General features: G+C 33.2%; 1 protein-coding gene across 6 annotated transcripts; it reads left to right on the plus strand.

Moving 5' to 3' along the window:
- Positions 1-292: 292 nt before the first annotated feature.
- Positions 293-24,170, plus strand: Kis (chromodomain helicase DNA binding protein kismet). Of its 6 annotated transcripts, none has more exons than XM_076762871.1 (24): positions 293-637; positions 5,680-8,988; positions 9,100-9,533; positions 9,623-9,976; positions 10,066-10,354; positions 10,442-10,960; positions 11,350-11,574; positions 11,671-11,987; positions 12,064-12,538; positions 12,613-12,977; positions 13,097-13,292; positions 13,444-13,749; positions 13,839-14,130; positions 15,241-15,760; positions 15,871-15,960; positions 16,615-16,806; positions 17,394-17,808; positions 17,883-18,168; positions 18,402-19,666; positions 19,977-20,220; positions 20,314-20,590; positions 20,672-20,816; positions 20,903-21,625; positions 21,979-24,170. In XM_076762871.1, exons 2-24 carry the CDS (start codon positions 5,785-5,787, stop codon positions 23,944-23,946), a joined length of 13,101 nt encoding a protein of 4,366 aa, XP_076618986.1. In that variant the 5' UTR covers positions 293-637; positions 5,680-5,784; the 3' UTR covers positions 23,947-24,170. The 6 variants fall into 6 exon arrangements, with proteins under 6 accessions (XP_076618986.1, XP_076618989.1, XP_076618988.1 ...); XM_076762874.1 differs by having other exon boundaries at positions 18,411-19,666; XM_076762873.1 differs by having other exon boundaries at positions 13,839-14,124.
- The last annotated feature ends 689 nt before the right edge of the window (positions 24,171-24,859 follow it).

A 24,859-nucleotide genomic window follows, 5' to 3' on the forward strand; every position in this document is an offset into this window, starting at 1 on the left:
ATTCATTTCACAAATATATATTCGTATATATTTTATGTAAGAAAATTAAATAAGAATTAATAGTAATCTAAAGAAGTTTCATATATAATATATAAATAAAAAGTTTTTACGAATTGGGTAAACTATGATGATTATATATATAGCAATATATTATTAAAGAAATATAACTATTTTGTTAGGACATACTATTGACTTGCAAATTTTTCGTGAGACACACCGTAATGTGTCGACACCATCGGTACATTTGTAAGCAAGAAGCGTTTCGTTTCTTGTCTATTCGTCTATGGAATTGGGTTATTGTCGGAAAGAATGAAGCGGTCAATATGTGAAACATAAATAGAAATGTGTATTGTTGCTATAGTGTTTAAAATTTTATTTCATCTTCTTACAATAACTTTGCAAAGTTGAAATTAATGTGATTGTTCGCAAGTTTGTTTGAAGAAGTTGAATTTTTGATTTATACTGTGCTCCAATCGCGGAAGAGCCGTCATGTTGTGTCAACGTAATCCACGGCAGCACTGACGCCTCTTCAGTAATTAACCAAACAAAATGGACACCAAGATAACGATTAAGCGAACATTTGTGCAGTAGATTTACATGGAATGTCCAGGAAAATGGGATTAACGTGTACGCTACAGTGAGTTTTACTTAATCATTGCTAGAATCTAATTTTCAATAATAGATCGATATTTCAAAAATTTCTGGTATTCACTAGTATGTTCTTTAATTTAGCAATATTGAAACTCAATTTTGACACTTCAATCGAGAACAGAATTGTACAGTATTGTATTATGTACATACATAATATTCTAGCATTTAAAAAGGAATTTATTGTTGATCTTTTCTAATGTTTCACAATCTAATTGTGTACATTGTGAACATCTTTTGGTATCTTTTATCAAAGAAAGAATACCTAAATCCATTACCCTTACTTCTGTTCTCAACATTTTGAGAAACATAATAACATGTAACAAATTTTAATTTAGTAATATGCACAGGCTATCATTAGTTCAATTACATTTTGTATAATTTGTTTGACTTTCATCTGAAGTTTTGAGATTATCAAATATAAAAAATATAATTAACAATATGAAGCATTAATATATTGTGCAATAAAATATACAATTATAATAAATTATTAAGTTTACATATAGTACCATTCTTTATATTCAATAATTTATTAAGGCATATTGCATGCTATTTGTTTTATATGTTGTAGTTTTTGTAATTTATTAGAACCTAAAAATAGAAATTAATACATTTATTAAAATATTAATCTTGATGAAATGATGAAATTTGATTCGTTGACACTGATGTTACAAGCAAGGTAAGCATATGATTATTTTTTATAAATTTTTAGTAACAATTTTTTTTAATTAATTCACATATTGCAATGAAAATTACCAAAAACATGCAATCAATCACGTTGTTTCGTTTATGTTTAATTAAATACGAAATTTTTTATTTTTTATCCATACAAGTTATTCAAAATTTTCTTTGGCTCAATACTTAACATAACTATTTATTTATTTAACAGAAAATCGAGTTATATCCGGAATATGATTCTAAACAATAAAATTCTAAATTCTAAAATTTGTTTGCATGTATTTTCTCAAGAAATTGTCATTCATTATCAATCGATGAATTATGTAACTTTATTCATTTGTTACAATTTTTTCGTAACATAGTTGACTCTTATTCGTGCGTAAACAAAAAAAATCGAATGCAATAACAAATGCGACTCTGTTTCATTGAAATGTCACATATATACACATATGTATTCAATATGGTATCTAGAGGACAGGATTGGTTAATCGAATATCCTGCCCTGGTATCCTACTTTATAAGGTAAAATCTGATTGGTTCTCTTTGTGGTATAATTCGGACTCCGCCTTACTACCGCCAATTGCGCTGTGCGTTTTTACCACGATACCAAATACTTTGTGTTACGAGCGTAATTCTTGAGAGGTTGCGGCGACCAATCTTTCTTTTCTCATTCATTTTTTTATTTTATTGTTCATACTTACTGAATTATGGTTTTTATAGTTATATGTATACTTACACGCATGTATTTTTAAAATTTTTTACCACCAAATCATAAATATCATATTTTAAATATGACTACTTCGAATTTAACCTTTCAAAACATTTAACATAAATTTAACTCCTCAAAATGTAAGGATTTTCTGCATTTTGCTTAAATATTTTTGTAAAAATTTCACGACATAAATTAAATTTTAATTGAGCTATATATTTTTAATTGTTTGGAAAACATATCTCTTGGTATCAATCATCGAAATATATTTATTTTGCTTATAAAATAAATGGTAAGAAGAGAAAGTGTTTAAAAATGACATGACGATATGTACAATTTTTGCTTTAAACTTTATGCAAGTTGCTTTATTTTTTTCTTTCCATGTTTTTTAAATTGTATAAATTAATATTGAATTTTCTATTATAACATATCTTCATATAAGTTTTAATGTAAATAATAATTTATGAGAGAAAACAAATTCCATAATTGGCATGCATATGTATGTATGTAAATATTTTTAACTATTTTGTAAAAAGGAAATGTATGTAAACATAATACATGAAGTCCAAAAAATTACTTAAATTTACTTTTTAAACGCGTCATAAAAAAGAATTCTTTTCTATTACATGATAAATTACCGTACGTTATCGTACCATTTCATACGTCTGTTGTACATAAAATCGCGATCGAAATAGAAACGAAATTTTTCAGTTTTTTAAAAATAGTAAGCAATGAAATATGCATTAACTAGTTATCTTTCTTTTTTATGTATGTACATGTATACAGAAATTTTAAGAAGTGATTCTACATATCAAGAATAACGAAATAAGGTTTGAGATCTTCGTATTTTTTGACCTGTAAGGAAGGTATTGTAATAAATATGGAAAGAACTATTCCAACAAAAAAAAGTTCAGGACAATTTTTTTTACGGAAAAGTACGTTCTAAGACCCTCTTTCCACCTTCAAAGATACTGTATTTTCATATATTACGTTCTTTCCATTGACGACAATTTTTCATCTATTTAGTACGATTAAGTTTTTTATGTGATGTATATCAGCAAAATTAAAAAATTATATTTGTTTTACTAGTACGTGACAAAAGAAGGTCTTAGAATGTGTATTTGGAAAAAAAATTTCTTGAAATTTTTTTTTATTACAATACTTTTTTTCTTTATAGGTAGTAAAGAAAAAAAAAACAGTAAACAAGAGAAAGGAAAACGACATTTCATACACACTAACTTAATGAAATGAAGATTTTAATCAACTCGAATGTAACTCGACGTCTTATTGCTTCTTCGTGTACATTATACACGTGTGTGCATGCACGACGTTTATAAGTGGCAAAGAGAGATGCGCGCGCCACCAGGTGGTGCAATAAGTGAGTGTGCGCGCATGATGCGGAAGGTGGCTGTGTGAGTTTCTACAGATGTTACGATGTGTAACTGGTGTGTGTAGCGGCCTCCGTCGAACAGGACAGGATAGGATAGGGTAGGGTAAGAGAGAAGAGTAGTCCTTCGTTGTGAACTGTGGGGAATGGGCTGGGGGAGGGGGGCAGAGATGTGTAGAATGATTCGGACCTATGGACACGCTTGCACCTCGACGGTCCGTGCCGCCGCAGCCGCAGCCACCGTCGGTGAAAATCGTGTGAACGCGCGCGCGAACGAGGGTGGTTTTTCGATAAACCATTAACACGTAACTATTTTCATCGAATGGTATTAAATTTTGAGTCGTGTCCGTACGAAATACACGGAGAAAGAGTGAATTGTGGTAAAGTGAAGTGACGCTCTGCTGCTGGAATATCGAGCGTCGCGGTGGCCGCTACGAGTTCTCTCGGAAGCCCAAACGGAAATCTCTCACGATAATGGCGTACTTTCCGACGATCCGTGTTTTTTTTTCACGAAGTCGCTTCAATTCGCTTTCAATATTATAATACGCTTGTATTTTTGTTTTCCGCGCATTCGAATTCTGTCGATTTCAAAGGGAAATATTTGAAGATAAAAAGCGTTCGAAATAATTGTGAGAACTTTCTATAGCCGTCTTGCCAGTTTCTTTCTGTTCACCCTTGTAATGTATACTTAATGTGTATTTTAGTTCATTTTCTAATGAGAACGAGAATATTCTTTAATACGTTTTAGTGCCGCTGTCAGTGCTTCAGGTTTGTAAGGTTTTTTGTGTTCTTTTTCATTTTGTGTTTATGTATTATTCGTATATAGATATTTGGTAATTTTACATATTGGTTCTTCAATTTTACCAGCATGTCAGCTAGTAACATGCAATAATACCATATTGTTGCTTTCTAAAATTATTCAATAACTTTTGATTATTTTTAAAAGTTGCAAATTTGTTTCGAAGAAATAAAGCATAAAGATAAATGTTTTTCGGAAGATGTAAAAATTTTGATTACAATCAATGTGTGTTTTGGTTGTTTGTTGTAATAAATATTATCGATTCTTTTTGCATTGCTTAAATACACATATTTACAATATAACGATTGCTTATAATTGCCTTAAATTCAATACATGATTGTAATCATTTTTCTATTCTTTAGCTATTAAATTTGTAAAATTTGGATGTGTTGGAATTACGTATACATACATTTTGTATTTTGTTAGGTTAATTTATTCATATTTTTTATTTTTAATCTCTTAAATATTCTTTTTTCTTAAGTGTTAGGTTATGTTAACTCAGTTGAACATTATACCTATTACTTGCTAAGTATTATATAAATCAATTTGATAGATGAAAAATAATATGAATATATTATATACAGTAGACAATTACAAAAAGGGAAAAATGAAACTGTACTTATACTTCTAATATTTTCAGAAAAATAAATACAATTATTAATGTGCAACAATGACATTTTTAATTCTTTATACTAAGTTATATTTATACAACAAATATAAAAGTGTACAAAATAATTTATTGTTTTATATAAATAATGCAAATCTTGAAATTTTTTCTATATTATGCATTATTCATTGTAATATGTACATAATACATCACTATAAATTTAGATTATGGCTCAAATATTTTAAAATTTTATACCATACTGTGATATAACATTTCAGTAACTTTAAACCGTAAAGGATTACATACAATAGTTAATAATAATCTTAAAGAATTCAAAATTGTAAGATTGGTACATAAAGTTAAATTATAATATAAATAGTAACATTTATATACTCTAAAATTAATTGAAAAATTGATTAATCATGTTTATTATATTAAATTATAAATAATGTATATATAAAACTTGTTACTCCTCATAAATTTGCATGTTAAATGTGTACAAATTCTATCTAAATTTGTTATTAAGTTTTCTTTTTATTGTATTACCTTTTCATTTGTAGGAAAGTCTAATGAAATAATAATTCATACATAATTGTGTATAATGTGGACGTATTCCAAGGGGGAAAGGTTATAGCGATTATGAGAAATTAAGCCATAAGCGTATAGCTTTTCCCCTTTGGCATTTGTTACTGTCATCGGAGAAATTTGTATTAAATTATTTCATATTCATAATCATAATTATTACAAAAATATTTTTGTAAAAAATTAAGCATATGAAACATATACAACATTGTTAAGATTAAACGTATATAATTCAATTATAATATGAATTCTTTTACATGTTGTTTCAGGCAAAAAAGACGTGGATCAACAATGGGCACGTTAATGACTATAAAAGAGACTATACGGTATCCTCTTAAGCCTGAAATAGAGGCGAAGAGTCCTGCGGCGTAGACATGGACTCGTACGATCTGTTTGGTGAAGATGTTAGTGGCTCGATGCTTGATGCTCTTCCTGATCTCGGGGGGAACGATCATTTTGACCCTACAGGCACGAATAATTCTGTGGTAGTATCTAGAGATGGTTCAAATCCTGGCGTTAATGGAGGAGGGAGTTACATTAGTCAATCTTTTATATCTCAAGAATCTCCACTTCAAAAATTAAGTTCATTTGGTGGATCTGAATTTGGAAGTTCTAATCAATTGCAAAATCCATCACAGCGCAACATGTTTAATCAAAATCTTGGAACATTTGATAGTAGTGCACCACAGCGTGCTATGGTGCCAGGAGCATTTCAAAATCAAGCTCGAAATATGGCACCACAACATAGAGGGCCTCATCCTGGGAGTGGGGGACAGTATCCTAATTATAATGATAATATGTATTCAATGGAGCAGCAACATTCAATGACAAGAGCAAATATGTCTATGGATCCAAGTATGCAAGGTTGGCCAAGTAGTAGTGGTGCATATCCACAAATGCAGAGACATTATAATCAGATGGCGCCACAACCTGGTACTTATAGACAGCATATGCCTCCACAGTATTCTCATCAACAAGATCAAAGTGGAGTTATGAATCAAAAATTACAGCAACAGCAACATTTTGGCAATCAGCAAGGCATGATAGGAAATATGGGTGTACCGCATCAAGCAATACAAGCTGGTGGAACAGGTAGTGTGTATCAACATATGGTTGGGCAACAACAACATTACCAGCAAGGAAACTCTGTAACAATGTATCAAACATCTCCTGGCTATCCAGGTTTTGCCTCGGCCATCCATCAACAACAACAGCAGCAGCAGCAACAACAAGCACAGCAACCACCGCAAAGAATGCCACATCATCATCCATCTCATCCAAGTCATCAGGCACATCCTTCACACCCTCAACAATACCCGCAACACTCACCGCATCCAAATACACAACAGCAGCAGCAGCAGCAGCAGCAGCAGCAACAACAACAGCAGCAGCAGCAGCAGCAGCAACAGCAGCAGCAGCAGCAACAACAAATAGATCCTCAATATTCTCATCATACGACTTCAATGTTTAATCAACCGCAACATTCTGGATCAACAACTCAGTTTGGCACAGCTAAACATGCTACAAGTCCGCAATATCGTGCGACTTTCCCACAATTGTCACCTCAGATGTCACCTAGGCCACAGATGTCGCCACGGCCACCAGCAGTGCAACAACAAATGTCTCCTAGACCAATTATGTCACCAGCTAAACCTAATACATTATCTCCGCATCCACACGTTCAACTTCCACTTCAACAACCAAGTCAATCTGGTACAATATCTGTGTCACCTTGTCCTCCAAGTTCAATACAAATAAATCCATCATCACAACAAACTACTCTTCAAGCTTTGGAGCAAATGGTAATACCAGGCGTTGCTGCGCCAAATTCAAATGTTCCGAACCAAGACTATAATCAATTTCAGGCACGTCCAACAATGTCCCAAGCGCCAAATGTTTTATCTCAGTCTACTGCACAAAATTCTATGCCACCTATCACAGGTCCTAGAATGCCAATGCCTGCTCAGTGGTCGCATCCACAACAGCAACAGCCTCAAATAAGGCCAAGTCTGAATGAAGATAGAAGCATAGTAGAAACTCAACCACCAGTATCCGAACAAAGCACACCAATGTTTTCTGTAACTGGAACAGAAACTGTTCACAGTGTTGCAGAAACTACAACTAGAGATTCTGCAGATCCAATTCATAACCCAATTGAACCCTCTAAATCTGAAAACGAAGCATTACATCAAAATGTTCAGGATCAGCAGCAAGACGTGCTGAATCAACAAACTGAAACTTTAATGCAAAATAATTCTCAAAATAATTCACCTTTGGAACATTCATCTGGAAATATCTCTCAGATAGAAACTGTACAGTCTGTACCGGCATCTAGTACAAATGGAAATGTTGATTGTTCAAATTTAGCAACATTGTCTCAACAACCACAGATGTCAAGTCAGATTCAAAATCCTGTTTCTACTATTGAAAGCCAAAATCCGTGTGATACAAAACAACATGATCCACATTTAGAGATGAATTCAGTAAATCGTCCACCAGCTAATAATAATGCAACTACACATCCTCAACCTGCAGTTAGTAGTCAGACAACACAGCAACAGCCTATTAATTGTCCACAGCAACAAGTGCAACAAATTCATATAAATCAATCTCAGGTAGTACCGACGCAACAATCTCCGATACAGTCTCAACAGTCATTGCAATCTTCACAACCATCACAAATAAATCAAGTACAACCTCAAATAGGTCAAGCGCCACCGCCTCAACAACAAATCAATCAACAGTTACAGCAAATGAATACTCCTCAACAAATTCCAATTGTCCAATCTCAACAAACTACATTAAATCAAACGCAACAGCCGCAGACGCAAATTTCTCAATCCCAGTTGTCACAGCCACCACCTCCTCAGCCAGCCCCACCTTGTGTAACACAAGTTCAGACAACACAGCAATCTCAACCACTTATGACCCCACAAGTTGGTATGATGCCTCAAAGTTCACCATTAATTTCATCTCAAATGCCACATCAACCACAGTTACAATCTTCCATACAAAATCCAACCTCACAATTGCAAAACCAAACTAATCAAGTTCCACCTACACATTTAAATGGTCAACAAATAACTACAGTTAATCAAACCAGTGCTATGGTACTACCTTCTCATCAAACTGCAGTGTCAGTGCCAAATTCACAACCTTCGCATCAAGTACAAGCTTTTCCAGAATATACAAGTATTCCAAAAAGTACTATTTATCCAAATGACATGCTCGTGGGTTCTGGTCAACAATATCCTCCTAGCGGTGATATAATTAGTGGAAGTACTATGCCAAATATATATAATATGCCACAAAATCCAACATCAACAGCAGTTACATCCGGTGGTTTTGCTACTTCTTGTACTCCGGTTACGCATCATCAGGAAAGAGCCGCGTTGCAACAACAATTACAAGAATTATATTGTATGCCTCCAGCCACTGAAAATCAAGAAAAAATTGTAGCTTTACAAGAAAAGTTGCAAGCATTACAACAGCATGAAACTAATGACCAATGTAATGGTGGACCTCAATGCATACTTCAAACTCCTATGTTTACAGCAGCTGTTGTCGATAGTCCACAGGTAAGTTACTAACGCGTTTTCTTTTCTTTTTTTTTTTTTACACATTGCGAGGAAGATACAAAATTTACAAAAACACAACACATCATTTTGAAAATATCTTCTCATAAATAGGTTTCCAGCACTACTGGTCGTGGTCGTAGTAAAGGTACACCCAGAACTAAAAAGAGTAGGAAGAAGGCTGATAAGGAAGCTGTTACTCCTACACCAATTACTCAGCAACAGCCAGAACAACCACTCTCAGATAATCAAGTAACTCCTGGAGATAGTAGCAATATTGTTGATAGTGCTGCAGATTCTGAGGATATCAAGCCATCATCTGGTGATATGGAGGAGGAATGGAATAAAGGCAGAAAGTCACGACCTCCTAGAAAACCGCGTAAACCAAAGGAACCAAAAGAGCCAAAAGAGCCAAAGGAACTAAAGGAGCCAAAAGAACCAAAAGAATCGAAAGTTAAAAAAGAACCAAAACCTCCGAAAGAAGGGAAGTGTCCTAAAACACCAAGAAAGAGAAATAAGGATAAAGATTCAACAAAACGTAATAGAAAGTAAGTTATCTTATAAATAAATACTGCTTCTTAAATTCATTATTCCTTTTAAAGAAATAATTATTTTATTGAATACTATATTTTTATAGAAAAGTTAATCAATCTGAATCAGCTGATGATGAAGTTATACAAGAAACAGAAGAGACTACAGTTTCTGATTCAAGTGCAGTTAAAGAAACAGATACAAAACCGTCTGAGCCGTCCATTCAAGGTGATCCGGAACAAGTAGACTCTTCAACCACTGAACCTTTAGTAATTGAAACAAAGGATGAAAATAAACAAAAAGGAGAATTGGAAGATGCCTCAACGGATGATAAGAAAGAAGAAAATTCGGAAGCTGCTCCTGTTGCAGAAACTGCTACTCCTAATAAAAAGAAAGCTGCTGCTCGGAAAAGATCTTCCGTTGGGAAAGTTTCAGCAGGAAAATCTCCTAGAAGTTCAAAGTAAGTTATTTTTAAATATTTCTTTCTTTTTACATTATATTGTAAGGACAAGTTAATAATTGGTTTTAATTCTTCATTAAATGATTTAGAAAACGTAAAAGTCGAATTGCACCTGACTCTGATGGTGAAGAATTAGCAGCAACGCCTCCACCATCACCTGAAGCTGGAGATGATAATAAAAGGCGTTCTGCGAGAAATACACATCGTAAAAAGTATGTTGATGACGTAATGCTTAGATTTTCCGACGACGACGTACCTCTTCAGGATGCCCAACTTTCTAAGAAAGTAGAAGGTACAAACGCAACAAAGCCTGTTTCTGTTAAAAAGGATAACGAAGGTGGTGAAGTTGGGCCTAACAAGCCTAACTTTGTATATATAGTATGTATCCTATAACGTCATATTTTTCAATATCTTTAATTTTCAAGTACATAATTGTAAATAATAATATGTCACATCACATTATAGAATACAACGGATGAAGATTCTATGGTTGTGCAACATATATTATGCTCTCGTATGGGAAAAAGAGAAATTAAATCAACAATTCCAGAAGTAAAAGTGGAATCATCTGTTGAAAAAGATGAACATACTTCGAATGCAGCATCCGATACTAAGGATAACAAGGAAGAAGATCAAACAAAGGATGAAACGATCGAGAAACAATCAGTTTCGGATACAGAAAATAAAGATGTAAAAGATACTGACGTGTCTGAAGATAAAAAAAGTAACGATGTTGATAACGCAACAAAAGATAAGGTTAAACATGACGAAGAAGTTACAGAATCTAAGCAAGAAAACACAGTGGTAGAAGTAAAACCTCAAATAATAGAAGTTGAGGAATATTTTGTTAAATACAGAAATTTCTCGTATTTACATTGTGAATGGAGAACCGAAGAAGAATTATACAAAGGCGATAAACGAATTCAAGCCAAATTGAAAAGATTCAAACAGAGACAGCAACAGAATACCAATATTTTTGAAAATGTAGTTATTCCCTTGTGATTAATATATTTCAATAATTCCACTGTTGTTGACAGTTTGCTGACTGATTATCATGCGACTATCCACCAACAAAATACAAAATATTTCAGTATAATAATATGGTATATTTTTGGTAAAATCAATACAACCGTCAAATATATAATAAAAATGAAATTCATTTTGTAAATTATTGGTTGACATAATACAAACTTTGTGAAAGCGTATGCATACTCCGGCCAGCAAGATGTTAATCTGAATAAGAATTAAAGCAAAATATATGTAAAAAAAAGATTTAGGCTTTCGTGACTTGAGATATCGCGTCTTACCTATCCGAAAGCCATGAATCAATCACATATACGCGAATAATTGAAGATAACTTATGTTTCTTTTAGACTGAGGATGATCCGTTCAATCCAGACTTTGTGGAAGTTGATAGAGTACTTGATGAGGCAACACATACTGATCCAACGACTGGAGAAACTTTAAAACACTATTTGGTTAAATGGCGGTCTCTTCAATATGAAGATTCTACTTGGGAGTTGGAAGAAGATGTTGACCCAGAAAAGATAGCTCAGTTTGTGAAATTTAATAAATTGCCTCCGAAAGATCAGTGGAAGGTAATTATTATAAATAAATAAATTGTGATTATTGTTTTTTAAATTAATTATTTAATGTGTATTTATATTTTATTATTAATGTAATTTTCCTCACAGCCAAAAAAGAAACCAACTGCTTCGGCATGGGTAAAATTGGAAGAATCGCCAATTTATAAAAGCAGTAATAGTTTACGACCATATCAATTAGAAGGTCTTAATTGGTTGTTATTCTCATGGTATAACGGGCATAATTGCATCCTTGCGGATGAAATGGGTTTAGGCAAAACCATCCAGTCTTTAACGTTTGTGGATGCGGTGTACAAGTACGGAATTCGTGGACCATTTTTAATAATAGCACCCCTTTCAACCATTCCAAATTGGCAACGTGAATTCGAAAGTTGGACAGACATGAATGTTGTAGTGTACCATGGATCGTAAGTTTAATAAAAATTATTGATTTATTTATTTGGAAAATAAAATACCTTTTTTTACACAGTCTTTTGTTTATAGCGCAGCGAGTCGGACTATGCTTCAAGAATATGAAGTGTATTATAAGAATGAAAAAGGACAGCAAATTAAAGATTTAATTAAATTTAATGTACTAATTACTACATTTGAAATAATTATAACAGATTTTAATGAATTACGAGGATATAATTGGAGACTTTGTGTTATAGACGAAGCTCATAGACTAAAAAATAGAAATTGCAAGTTACTTGAAGGTCTTAGGCAATTGAATTTAGAGCATAGAGTGCTTTTATCTGGTACACCTTTACAAAATAATGTTAATGAACTTTTTTCATTACTAAACTTCCTTGAACCAATGCAGTTTTCTAGTAGCGAAGCATTCCTTAAAGAATTTGGTAATTTGAGTAGTGAAACTGAAGTTCATAAATTACAACTTCTTCTGAAACCAATGATGTTACGTCGGCTTAAGGAAGATGTGGAAAAATCATTAGCTCCAAAGGAAGAAACAGTTGTTGAGGTGATTATAGTTACCGACTAGAGTTTCCTCATATTGATCGAAGACTTGTTAAGCAATTTTTGTTATCGTTTCAGGTGGAATTAACAAATATACAAAAGAAATATTATCGTGGCATCCTAGAAAGAAATTTTTCTTTTCTTGCAAAGGGAACCACATCAGCTAACATTCCGAATCTCATGAATACAATGATGGAATTAAGGAAGTGCTGTATTCATCCATTCCTACTTAATGGCGCAGAAGATCAAATACAATTAGATTACAAAACTGGTGAAAAGGAAGATTCAGAAGCTTACTATCATGCACTGGTAAACAGTTCTGGAAAAATGGTTTTAATTGATAAATTATTGCCGAAGCTTAAAGCTAGTGGACACAGAGTATTAATATTTAGTCAGATGGTGAAATGTTTAGATTTGTTGGAAGACTATCTCTTATATAAAAAGTAAGTTATTAATTTTTATTTTAAATATTTTTGTCGTTCCCATATTTTTTTTTCTTAAAAATATTAAAATTAAAATTCTGTTAAGGCAACACAATTTATAATAAAAAATGTATTTTTAGGTATCCATATGAAAGAATCGATGGTCGTATTCGAGGAAATTTGAGACAAGCCGCGATTGACCGTTATAGTAAACCTGACTCTGATAGATTTGTTTTTCTTCTTTGTACCAAAGCAGGTGGTCTTGGTATTAATCTTACAGCGGCAGATACTGTTATTATATATGATAGCGATTGGAATCCACAGAATGATTTACAGGTTTAGAATTTTGTGTTATTTAAAATTTACATTTATTAATTAAATCTGATTTATGTATCATAAATTGATTAATAAATAAATCAGTAATCAAAATATTTATAAACTCTAAAAAAACAATTATAAATGTATAATATAAACATTGGTTGTGTAGGCTCAAGCGCGATGCCATAGAATTGGTCAACAAAAGATGGTGAAAGTATATCGATTGCTTTGTCGCAATACTTATGAAAGAGAAATGTTTGATAAAGCTTCTTTGAAGCTTGGATTGGATAAAGCTATTTTACAATCAATGAATACGAGTCAAGGAGGTAAAGATCCCAGTAATAAACAATTGACCAAAAAAGAGATAGAAGATCTATTAAAAAAGGGTGCTTATGGTGCTATTATGGACGATGACAATGCTGGAGATAAGTTTTGTGAAGAAGATATAGAACAAATACTTGAACGAAGGACGCAAGTAAGTGAAACGAATTTCTATTTATTGTTCTATTAGTTATATGTTTTTTTCTCGGATTTATATTAATTTGAAAATTTTTGATTATACAGATCATTACGATAGAAGCAGAAAAAGGGTCTACGTTTTCGAAAGCTAGTTTTGCATGTTCATCCAATAGATCTGATATTAATATTGACGATCCAGATTTTTGGAAAAAGTGGGCAAAAAAAGCTGAAATTGATACGACTGAGAAAAAGGAAGAGGACGAATTAGTAATATCGGAACCGAGGCGAAGGACACAAATTAAACGATACGGTCATGATGAATCCGTCGTCATGTCAGATCTCGATAGTTCGGAGGATAATAGCGACGATGATACAAGTAGTGGGTTAACAGGTAGAGGTATGTTCATTGTTGGTGCATGTTAAAGCACAACACCATTCTTAGTATTATTATTTCATAAATACATCCCTTCGTTGCTGTAATACTTGGAGTGGATTAATGATCTGCAATGATTATGAAGGTATTGGGTTATATTCACACGTTTAGCTAAAGAAATTGATATTTCTTTTACTACAAGTTGGCACTATAGCTATCGACCTAACAAATTTGTTATAATAATAATTCGATTTTTGCCAATACATACTTATGCATACGTATAAATATTAAAATATTATAAACCACTAAACCTGCACTGTGACAATGATTTGTTATGTATAATTGATACCTTTGGAATTTCAGTAAGTAAATGTGTTTGCAATGGTATTTCTTTCATAAAAGTCTCATTTACACTATTATTCACAATACAGTATGCTAAATATGTTTAAAAGATTAAAATCAATATTTCACAACATTCATACATTTCACTAAGTAATTATTATAAAACAAATTCTTTCATGGTGCAAAACAGTTTATTAATTTCATCGAGTATTTTTTTTCTCGTTTTCGACATTCTGTGACAATAAATCATAGATAACTATATACGTATAAACAAGTAGATTAATATATTTTTAATATTACAAAATCCAATGCAAAAGAATATTTATTCTTTTATTGTATTTATTTATTTTTACAAATGCAAACAAAATGTTTTACTATTCATGAATTGTGTAAATATTATGAAAATAACACTATAATAATGATTTTGTACATACACATGTAAACACATGCATGCATGTTTAAAATGCTAATGATTACAGCATTAGTGTTTCTTCTGTTGTATCGTGTAATGCATGACAAAGTAAACACTTATTCCTTTTTGTCATTCATAACATCCATAATTTTTAATGTCACGTGAAATATCAATGAAGTGAATTGTTATGTTAAACAATTATTTGAAGCATCACTTTAACAAATCTTGCTTTTTTCATGTCATTCTTGTACTATGGCCTGCCATTATAATAAAAACACTTAATGTTTTTGCCATATAAAGTAGGATTTATCTGTATTTTATATTTAAATATTAAGTTCACGATAACGCGTGTAACATATTTTTTTTATTAATATTACAAGGTAAAAAACGAAGAGACAAATTTGGTAAGAAGACTCGGAAATTCTGCGACGAATACGTTCCTCGTGAAGGTGAAGTGGTATATGGCAGCTGGGCACGAAGTGAATGCTTCAAGGTTGAACGAGGTTTGCTAACGTTTGGTTGGGGTCGATGGGAAGAGATTCTTCAACACAGTCAATTTCGTCGAGGATGGCGTGAAGTCGATGTCGAGGATTGTGCACGAGTCATTTTGCTTTATTGTCTTCGTTATTACCGTGGCGATGAAAAGATTCGTAACTTTATTTGGGATCATATTACACCTATAGAAAATGGTGAAAAAATCAAGAACGTGTGTATTAATGCTAGTGGAAGAAATAGTAGACAAAAGAAAAAAGGTCGAGTCAGAGAAGGTAGAGAAACACGTGGATCGATCATCAACGGAGGTCCGAGTGATCCTAATCATTGGAGTAATGCCGAAAAGTACGATGGAGACATATTTCTCGAAAGTAACTACAGGAAACATTTAAGTCGTCACGCAAATAAGTACGTATATAATTTTTTAAGCATTGGGTTTTCATACAGAGAGAACGTGTAATATGATATTATCTTTATTTTTATAAAAATATTTTAAATAATTTCTTTGTTATGTACAGAGTACTGTTACGCGTTCGAATGCTTTACTATATTAAGCACGAGATCATCGGGGATTTAGTTCAACATATTTCTGACGGTGTTCATGTCAGGTTAGTGATTTTATATCTACTAGATCACTTATAAATTTTCATTATTCTTTGCTCAACTATCATGGAATATCGTGCACTTACATATGTGCTTATACAGAGCTTTATAGTTGCATGTGCAATGTATTTGTTTATCCTGGGAGCTGTAATTGTATGAGGAATGCTCATAGAGCTAAACTATGTTTACTTCGTAGCTCTGTAAACAGCTATCGCTGACCCTATATTACTAATATGAAAATCCTCACATCCTATTCTATAAACATGTACACAAATATACACGCAATTTTTCAAATTACTGTAAACACTTTGTACGCGTTGAAACGGTCAAAGATGGTCAACTCAGCAGTATCATGGGTAAGAAATAACTAAAAAAGCAGTGCACTGTATTAAAGGGCAAACAGAATAGGAAGCTTACAGTTTATATGTATCTTTGTCTTCATTCTAAGAAATTAAATACGAATAGTGTGAAATACGAATAAATAAATATAAATATTCTCTAAATTTATTTAATAAAATAAGCCTGTTTGCTATGTTTATTTAATAACGAACATTATAGTTCATAGTGTTATTAAAATTTATTAGAGTGCAAAATTTGTATAATTTTAACATTCGATTGGCATACAAAATTGGCAAATTGTAAATGAAACCGCCCTACAGTGCGTTGCGGATAAACCCTCCACAGTTGACGGAACGACCAGTGAAATGGTGGGACTCGCAAGCAGACAAATCCTTAATAGTTGGCTGCTACAAACATGGCTACGAGAATTACGAGCAGATGAGGATTGATCCCGCTCTTTCTTTCATTACAAGCTGCCCTCCCCCTTCCCAGTCTCAGATTATACGAAAGAAGTGAGTAATTATTCTCTTTATGTTAATTGTTTTTCTTCTATATCTCTATGTGCCTATTGCCAATTCATTCTAACATACACTTGCTTGCACGCTTTTTAAATTTGCTTACGATTATGCCTATGCTACAATTTGTGAAAATTCTCCTTTTTCATTTTATTCATACATTTAACAACGAAGGAAATTTTTCATTTTCACCTATTTTAAAATGTTATTTTCTACCAGCATTTATTTACAGTGGAGGAGGATAATGCATATATACACCAAACAATATGCAGAGATCCTTGTGTGTTTCTTATAAAGAATCGATTGTATTGTATATATCTGTAACTTATGTTTATAATGTAACTTTTTCAATATCTACAGCATTCTAAAATGGTAAATGTTGAAGTCTTTTTAGTTTTAATATTGTGTACCTGTAGACTATATTTTCAAAATAACTAGTATATTTGTAATCAGTTAAGTATGTATCTGTTTTCACAAATGCATACATATTAGACAAATGTATTTTAGTCAAAACTAAATTAAATGTAAAAAAAATCACAAAATTATTGTATCTGATATAAGTTAATAGACCTTAAAAATTTCAGCAGCAGCAGCAGAGATGATACTAGCTTAGAGAACGATATGGAAGATGGAGAATCACTTGGAATGATGAAAGATTTAAAAGATTCTGATAAATTTAATCGAGAGACACCTACTGATTCACCTGGTATATCTAACAAGGCAGATACACCTATACCAGAACCTAGTAGCAGTCACGAGGGAAATGATGGTCTGTTAGACGATGAAAAGACCTGGCCTTCAGTAGTTGACCTTAATACACGATTGCGTCGAGTAATTTCTTCTTATCAGCGGAGTGTGAAAAAAGAAGACGTAAAAATATTACAAAAATCTAAGACCGGAATGGAAGGTGACACAACTATAAATCATACTACTTCAATGAACGAGCCATCTTTAAATATGCAAGGATGGGACTTGCAACAACTTGCTATGTATCTTTTGGTAAGTGATAATATGTAAAATATTATTTGGTTATGCAAACCACTAAGCTATAATATCTTTTTTATTTTACACAGAAAATGGAAAGAAGGGAGAAAATGGAAGCCATGGTAAAAGAAAGGGAACGAACTCGTATCGAAGAACAAAAAGCAAAATGGTCCCGCCGTGAGGAAAGTGAATTTTTACGAGTTGTATCAACATACGGCGTTAATTACGATAGAAAAAAAGCACAATACGATTGGACTAAATTTAAAAGTATTGCTAGATTTGATAAAAAAACAGATAATGACCTTACGGATTACTACATGTCTTTTCGAGCAATGTGTAAGAAAGCATGTAATGCTAAGTTGAACGATGAAGAAGGTATGTTTGAAATTACATTCGTACCTTACATTTGATCTCTCAAAATAGTGTATCTCAAAAGAAATTATGCTCAGAGTTGGATATATTAATGTTATATGGAGAAAATTCAGAAACATGTTTTGTTTTTATCTATGACTCTATCGCAACTATAGACATTAACTAATTATTAGTTCAGAATTGGATATTAAATATTTTTAGGCATTAAGATATTAAACATTTTATACATATCTTAGATTTTTCAGACGTTCCTGTTGATCATCTCAGTCCAACAAAAGCCAGACAAATATTAGATCGTGTAGATCTTTTAAGTAAAATTCGCGAGGAAATTTTATCTCATCCTCATTTGGAGGAACGACTTTCATTGTGTCAACCATCAGATGACACGCCTGATTGGTGGCAACCTGGAAAGCATGATAAAGAATTACTGCTTGGAGCTGCAAAACATGGCTTAGGACGTACTGACATAACTATCTTGAATGATCCAGATTTTTCATTTCATAAACTTTTGAACAAAAATATGTATGGTAATATTCAAACGTCTAAAATCATAGATAAATCTGAAAAAGCAATTAAAATTGAAAATAGGGAGGATATATTAAAGTTCGATAAAGATGAAATACTTGTAAAATTGGAGAAGGGTGAAGGAACCTTAAAAATTGAGAAAGTAGGTGCAAAAAAAGATAAAGATATAAGTACAACAGACAAAAGGACGGAAAATGTAGATTCGGAAAAGAGTCAGGTAGAACTGACCATCATTAAGGCTGAAAATAAAACCGAAGAGAAATCTATCAGTAATGCGTTAACAATCACAACCATTGCAAGAAATACACCTCTGGATAAAGAACATGTCACAAAAATAAAAACTGAAGAGAAAAATGAAATTATAATAGAATCGGTAAAGGGTGAAGTTTCAAAAACTGATCAGGTTACAGGAATTAACAAAACTGACGAAACGAAAATAAATAATGCGACAGTAAATGTTGAGGACACTGTAACTACAGAAACAGAGAAAGAAAATCAAAATAAGGAAAAAGATTTACCGAAAGAAATTGAAAAGGAAATGCAGGATGAAAAATCTGAAGAATCTCATACACAAAATACATCGAATGAGATGAGTGAACAAAATTCAACTGAACAGAAAGATCTTACAGAAACAACAGAAAAGTTAACAGAAAGTAATGAAAATATAATTTCCGAGGATAGTAAAACGAACGTAAAAACTGACCTACCAGCTGTTAAAGAGGAAATAGAAACTCAAGAAGAAAAAACAATAGAAATGTCCAGGGATAAAGCAAAGGTATGCAAACTCGAAGATAAATGTAGTGTTCAAGCAGCAGAACTTAAAGCAATGTTTCCTGATTTGGAAGTTATTCAACCCTTGTCACGATTAACACAAATTGATACGTTTGTTCTTCGAGACAAAGCAACAGATTATAATGAACCAACGGTTGTGCATCTTTTGTCACACAATTCTAACAGTGCTGTAAAATGGCCAAAGGTAAATAGAATCCGATCTATATAGATAATATTCTTATGTGTTTTCTACATATCGGGAGAAAGTTACCGAAAATGTGAGATGTCCATTTTGCGATCCAAGACTTCGTTACCGAGACTAATTGAGTTCATACTAGAAACTCACATTAACACACTAGTATCACTAATAGCAAATCACAAAATGGTAATGGACTTTTTGTAATGGTATAGTAAATTGATCCTGACAAAACGTCCAACATTTTCGGTTGCATCCTTATATATATTTTTCTTATAGTTTCATTATTGCATCTCAATATTTTACTTTAATGCTTTAGGAACATGCTATCGAAGCTCGTTTAATGCATATCGTTCATGCGATCGAGCACAAAGAGTGGCCTGTGTCTTTAAACTTTAGCGCCGGTGATGAAATAGATGTTCCCTCGAATGAAAAAGAATGTTCAGAAGTTATAACTATAACTACAGATCATGGAGTATCGCGGAACGCGACATCTGGAAACAATATGCCGTTATCGAAGAAACGCAAAAGGCATATTGCAATTGACGTTGAAACTGAAAGGGGTAATTAAAAAAACTAAAATATCAAACTATTTCTTAAATTCAATGAATTATCAAATTCATGATTATTGTGTATTTTTTCTTTCTTATCTTTAGCGAAACTCCATGCTCTATTGAATAGTAGTCACACAACTACTCAACCACCTACGACTTTAAGTAAACCTGCAGTATTGTCTGGATCCAATACTTGGGAAATAAATGACGAATCACCGTCCGAGGAATCGAGACGCTCAACACCGGTTCAACCGCCTCCAGCGCATCAACAAGTACGAACACCGAATATACCTTTTGATTTAAAGTACACAGTTCCAGGAAAACCGACTGTAATTCCTGGAACATCCAGTACTTTAACACCTATTGACTTATCTGCTGGGTAAGATTTTTAATATTTTATAAATGCATATAATATCAAATACACTTTCAATTATATGCTCGGCTAATATACAATTTTCAGATATCCGAAACCGAGCACCGATAATAGTAAAGATATTATGAATGAGGTTCAAGACTTTTCAATGCCAAATAAAAATAAACAAATTAGCAGTAATAAAGGAAAGTTAGATAGTATGTTAGACAAATTAATGAAGAGAAAAAGTTGTGTATGTATATATATTTTCACTAACTATTCAACAATTTATAACGAAAGGACGATATAAATTAAAATTTATATTTTTATCCTTATTAGCCAACAGACGAACCTGTTATTGGAAAAGAGAAAAAACGTAGAAAGCTTGATGAGATAGTGCTAGGATTAAGTGCAGCAAAAGAACAACAAAGCACTCACTATCCTGAACACAATAAAAAGAGTACAATTACACCGAATGTAACTGTCACTCCAACATCCGCACCAATGGGTCTTCCTAATCCTCCAACAAGTACTCAGAAACCATTTTCTATTACTGTTACTTCTATTCCTTCTTCACGAGCATCAAGCTCTACTTCTGGATTACCTCCTCCATCGTTACATTCGCACAAAGATAGCTTCTCTGCTTTAATTGCTCAAGCGGAGCAACAAAATCGCGAATTTAAAAAACAGCAACATCAACAACAGTCTCAACAGCAGCAGCAACAACAACAACAACAACAGCAACAACAGCAGCATCAACAACAAAGTTTCAATTCAGCACATTCCTCGTCGTCAAGCAGTCATAGAAAGAGTCATTACGAAGCAATGATCGCTGACATTAATAAAGTTGCTGAATATTCTTCAAAAATTGGATCCTATTCACACGAAGCTAAAGTAAACAAATGGTTAGCTGAACAAACTGCCATGTCTGAACAGCTGAGTGCGGAATATTTAAATGCACCTAGACGACGACGGCCACGTGTTGATCCATCCTTATTAGATTGGAAAAAATTAACGGGTGAAGAAAATGTTGCTGTAATTAATAGATTAACAGGCAAAAAGGTTTGAATAGAAAATTTGTATATACTATTTTCCTATTATCATTTTGCTCTTAGACGACTGAAAACTGCTTAATCCAACATATGTCGTGGTATTTATTTTTGTAGACTTGTTGAAATTTATGACTTTTACTTATATTTATTTTTCTAAACTATTTGGAAAAGTGTAGTTTTGAAAAAATCGCGTGTAAAGTTCTACATACGAATAATATATACTATAACTTCCTTAATTTCACAAATTTAACGATATTTATCGATAGAAATATTTTCGAGGGCATATATTAAAATACCCCGATCAAATATGTCCCATAAGTAATAAGTTAATTTATTAACGAAAAACATTTACATTTGTTTTAGGTTACTGGCAGTAAGGCTCCACAACTGAAACGATTAGGTCAATGGTTAATTGAAAATCCAATGTTTGACGTAGATCCGAAATGGGCTGAACTTGTGAAAGAACGTGGTAATCTTCCACATGATTTGCAAAAGAGATTATCAGGAAATGATAGAAGTAATGTTAATAAGGGTAAGAGTCCAGGAAGACCTCCCATGATGCCGAGTCCTACTAGTCAGCAATCTGCAAATCAAGCCAATTTGGCAGCTACGTCGATGGCTTCAGGCCTAAACTTTCCTTCGCTGGGTAATTTAAACAACTCACTTCTGTCTGGACTTTCTCTTGGCAACTTTGATCCGAAGAATAATCCTCTTCTAATGCCGTTTGGTAGTTTACCAAATTTAGGCGCATTAAGCGGACTGGGCAATCTTAGTAACCTAAGTAACATGAGTTTAACGAATTCTTTATTTGCAAATCTTGCTGGACTTGGTTTACCATCTTTAGCGGGTATGGAAGCTGCATTAGGTGCGACTGCGACTAGTACAGCGGCTGAAACAAATCCAGTTGTTAGTTCTGTTAACAGTAAAAACACAGGTTCAACAAATATTAGTAGCTCCGGTAAATCCCGCAGTAAAATGGAACCTCCTACAAGTAAATCTTCGATGCCTTCAACTTCATCAGCATCGTCTACAATACCAACAACGACACCATTCCCTTTCTTTTTCCCAAATCCCAGTCTTTTATACACACCACTAGGATTGGGTGGTTTGAATCCATTTTCAATGCAACCTGGTGGAGTATCATCGGCCTATGAAAGTCTTGCCCAATGTGGTCTTTTAAATCCACCGACTTCGAGTGCCTCAGCAGTGCGTAAACCTACATCATCGGGAAATAATTCAAGGCAACGAGATACGATCACGGATTCTACAACTAAACGAAAGGATACTGAGAAGAAATCCAGATACACTGTCGACCCTGGAATAACATTGCAACAATATACGGATATGACGTTGCATAACGAGGACAGACGTAGAATAGAACATGAGAAAAGAGATACTATAGAACAAAACGACATAGCAGATCTTTCTGAAAGACGAATCGAAAGAAAGAACAAAGAACAGGAAATGAAGGAAGCTCTGGAACATTTAAGTAGAACTAGTGCAGAACTTTTGACAAGAAATCTTGAAGATATTCAACGATCAGGTGAAAAAAGAGGTCGTAATGCGGATTATAATCAGGGTCTCGAGCAGCAGACATCGAGCATGCTTGAAGTAACTCTTGAACCTGTTACTAAAAAGTCGAGGATCGAAATTGAAGTTAGTGCAAAACCTATGACAGTCACGCCAGTAACAACTATAACGTCTGCAGATGTATCAACAGTTGAAATAGAACAAGCAATTCGATCGTCGTCGACGACGGTTAAACAGGCTCCTTTAGAGGAGAATATTCCTTTCAACGAAGTATCTTCAAACTCTACTAAAAAAGAAGTTAATGAAACAACTCCTTTAGTGACAACATCTGTATCAACAATCACAGCTACAACTACGCTTACAGCAACACCAACACGTACATCAACGCCTACACCAGCTCACACCCCAACTTCTACCCATACACCGACATCTACTCCTACACCTACACCAACTCCTACCTCCACATCTACATCATCAATATCGACATCTACACCAATACTAACGTCTGGTTCTACACCGGTAACGACGGTTTCGGAAGATGCAACTACATCGCAACAAAGTGCTACTAACAGCAAGGGAGATACGCCAAAGCTTTCATCGGAAATGGAAGAAGATAATAAAGGCACTAAGGGGAAGAAAGCACGAAGTGGTAAACGGCTATGTGTAGAACCTCCTCCAGAACGAAAAAATCTTCGTTCCAGTGCTGGAAGACAGGCAAGAGCAGCGGCAGAACGACAAGCAAGAATGGAAGGTGAACTACAATCTGACCAACAGCAAGAGACTCATACAACGAGCGAGTGAAGTGAACGTTTTTAAGTGAGTTCTGAATAATACTGGGGATAATAATAAAATCTTCTGTTGTTGCGTCTATTTTTATTGCAATAATTCTGCAATATTCGCACAACGATATTTCCAGAAAATCGTCGATCGATAGACATTTAAATAAATGATCCAATGCATCGACAATTGTTAGTTAAAATAAAGCACAAGTGCATTCGAAGAACTTGAACATAAAAAAAGAAAAACATTTATAGAAATTGATTTCTCCCATTTTGTATGAAAGAAATGGGATAAGTAAACGAGGGCTCGTGTCATTAAGCACGTGCACATTACCATTACTGTCAGTGTGAATGTATAACATGAAGCTGTTAAGTACGAAGGCTGGCAATAGTATTTTATCACTCGATATATTGTGTGGTAATTAACTTTTAATTATATAACATTACAATAACAAAATATAGTTTTGTTAAATTTATTATTCTTTATGATCTTTATTGGTTTTGACGAGGGACTGTTTTATATAACTGCTATCACACTATTGCGTAGTCGTGCGACAGTTCGCGGATCATTCAGGCATAAAATAAGATATAATCATATTGTAGCAAAATAACTTTAGTAATAACTTAATAAAAAAAACAGGAACAGTGTAAATATTATATACATTATGCCTAGAGACCTTAAGCGATCGTGTACTTGGAAAAATGTATATAACACAGTGTACTTTTAATTACATTAGGTGATACAATAAACAGCTTCTTTTGTTGTTTGCAAATGCCAACATTAGAATCTTTGTTTTGATAATTATGCGCACCTTTGTCAATGAACAGCCTTACAAAAAATAAGTTGTGAATTGTAGTAATAGAAACAGTGGAAAGTGTGCATGGAAGATATGGACAATGAAAACCCAAAAGCATGAAAAATTAAAAAAAAAAAA

Source organism: Colletes latitarsis, chromosome 3 (genome assembly GCF_051014445.1).
Source record: "Colletes latitarsis isolate SP2378_abdomen chromosome 3, iyColLati1, whole genome shotgun sequence".
In the NCBI taxonomy this organism is placed as follows: Eukaryota; Metazoa; Arthropoda; class Insecta; order Hymenoptera; family Colletidae; genus Colletes; species Colletes latitarsis.

Bases quoted from the DNA above. Each gene is read 5' to 3' on its own strand.
- Kis (XM_076762871.1), top strand. From the start codon at position 5,785: ATGGACTCGTACGATCTGTTTGGTGAAGATGTTAGTGGCTCGATGCTT. The intron at 9,534-9,622 runs GTAAGTTATCTT...ATATTTTTATAG, and splicing joins TCAACAAAACGTAATAGAAA to AAAAGTTAATCAATCTGAAT. The intron at 15,961-16,614 runs GTTAGTGATTTT...ACCGCCCTACAG, and splicing joins TCTGACGGTGTTCATGTCAG to TGCGTTGCGGATAAACCCTC.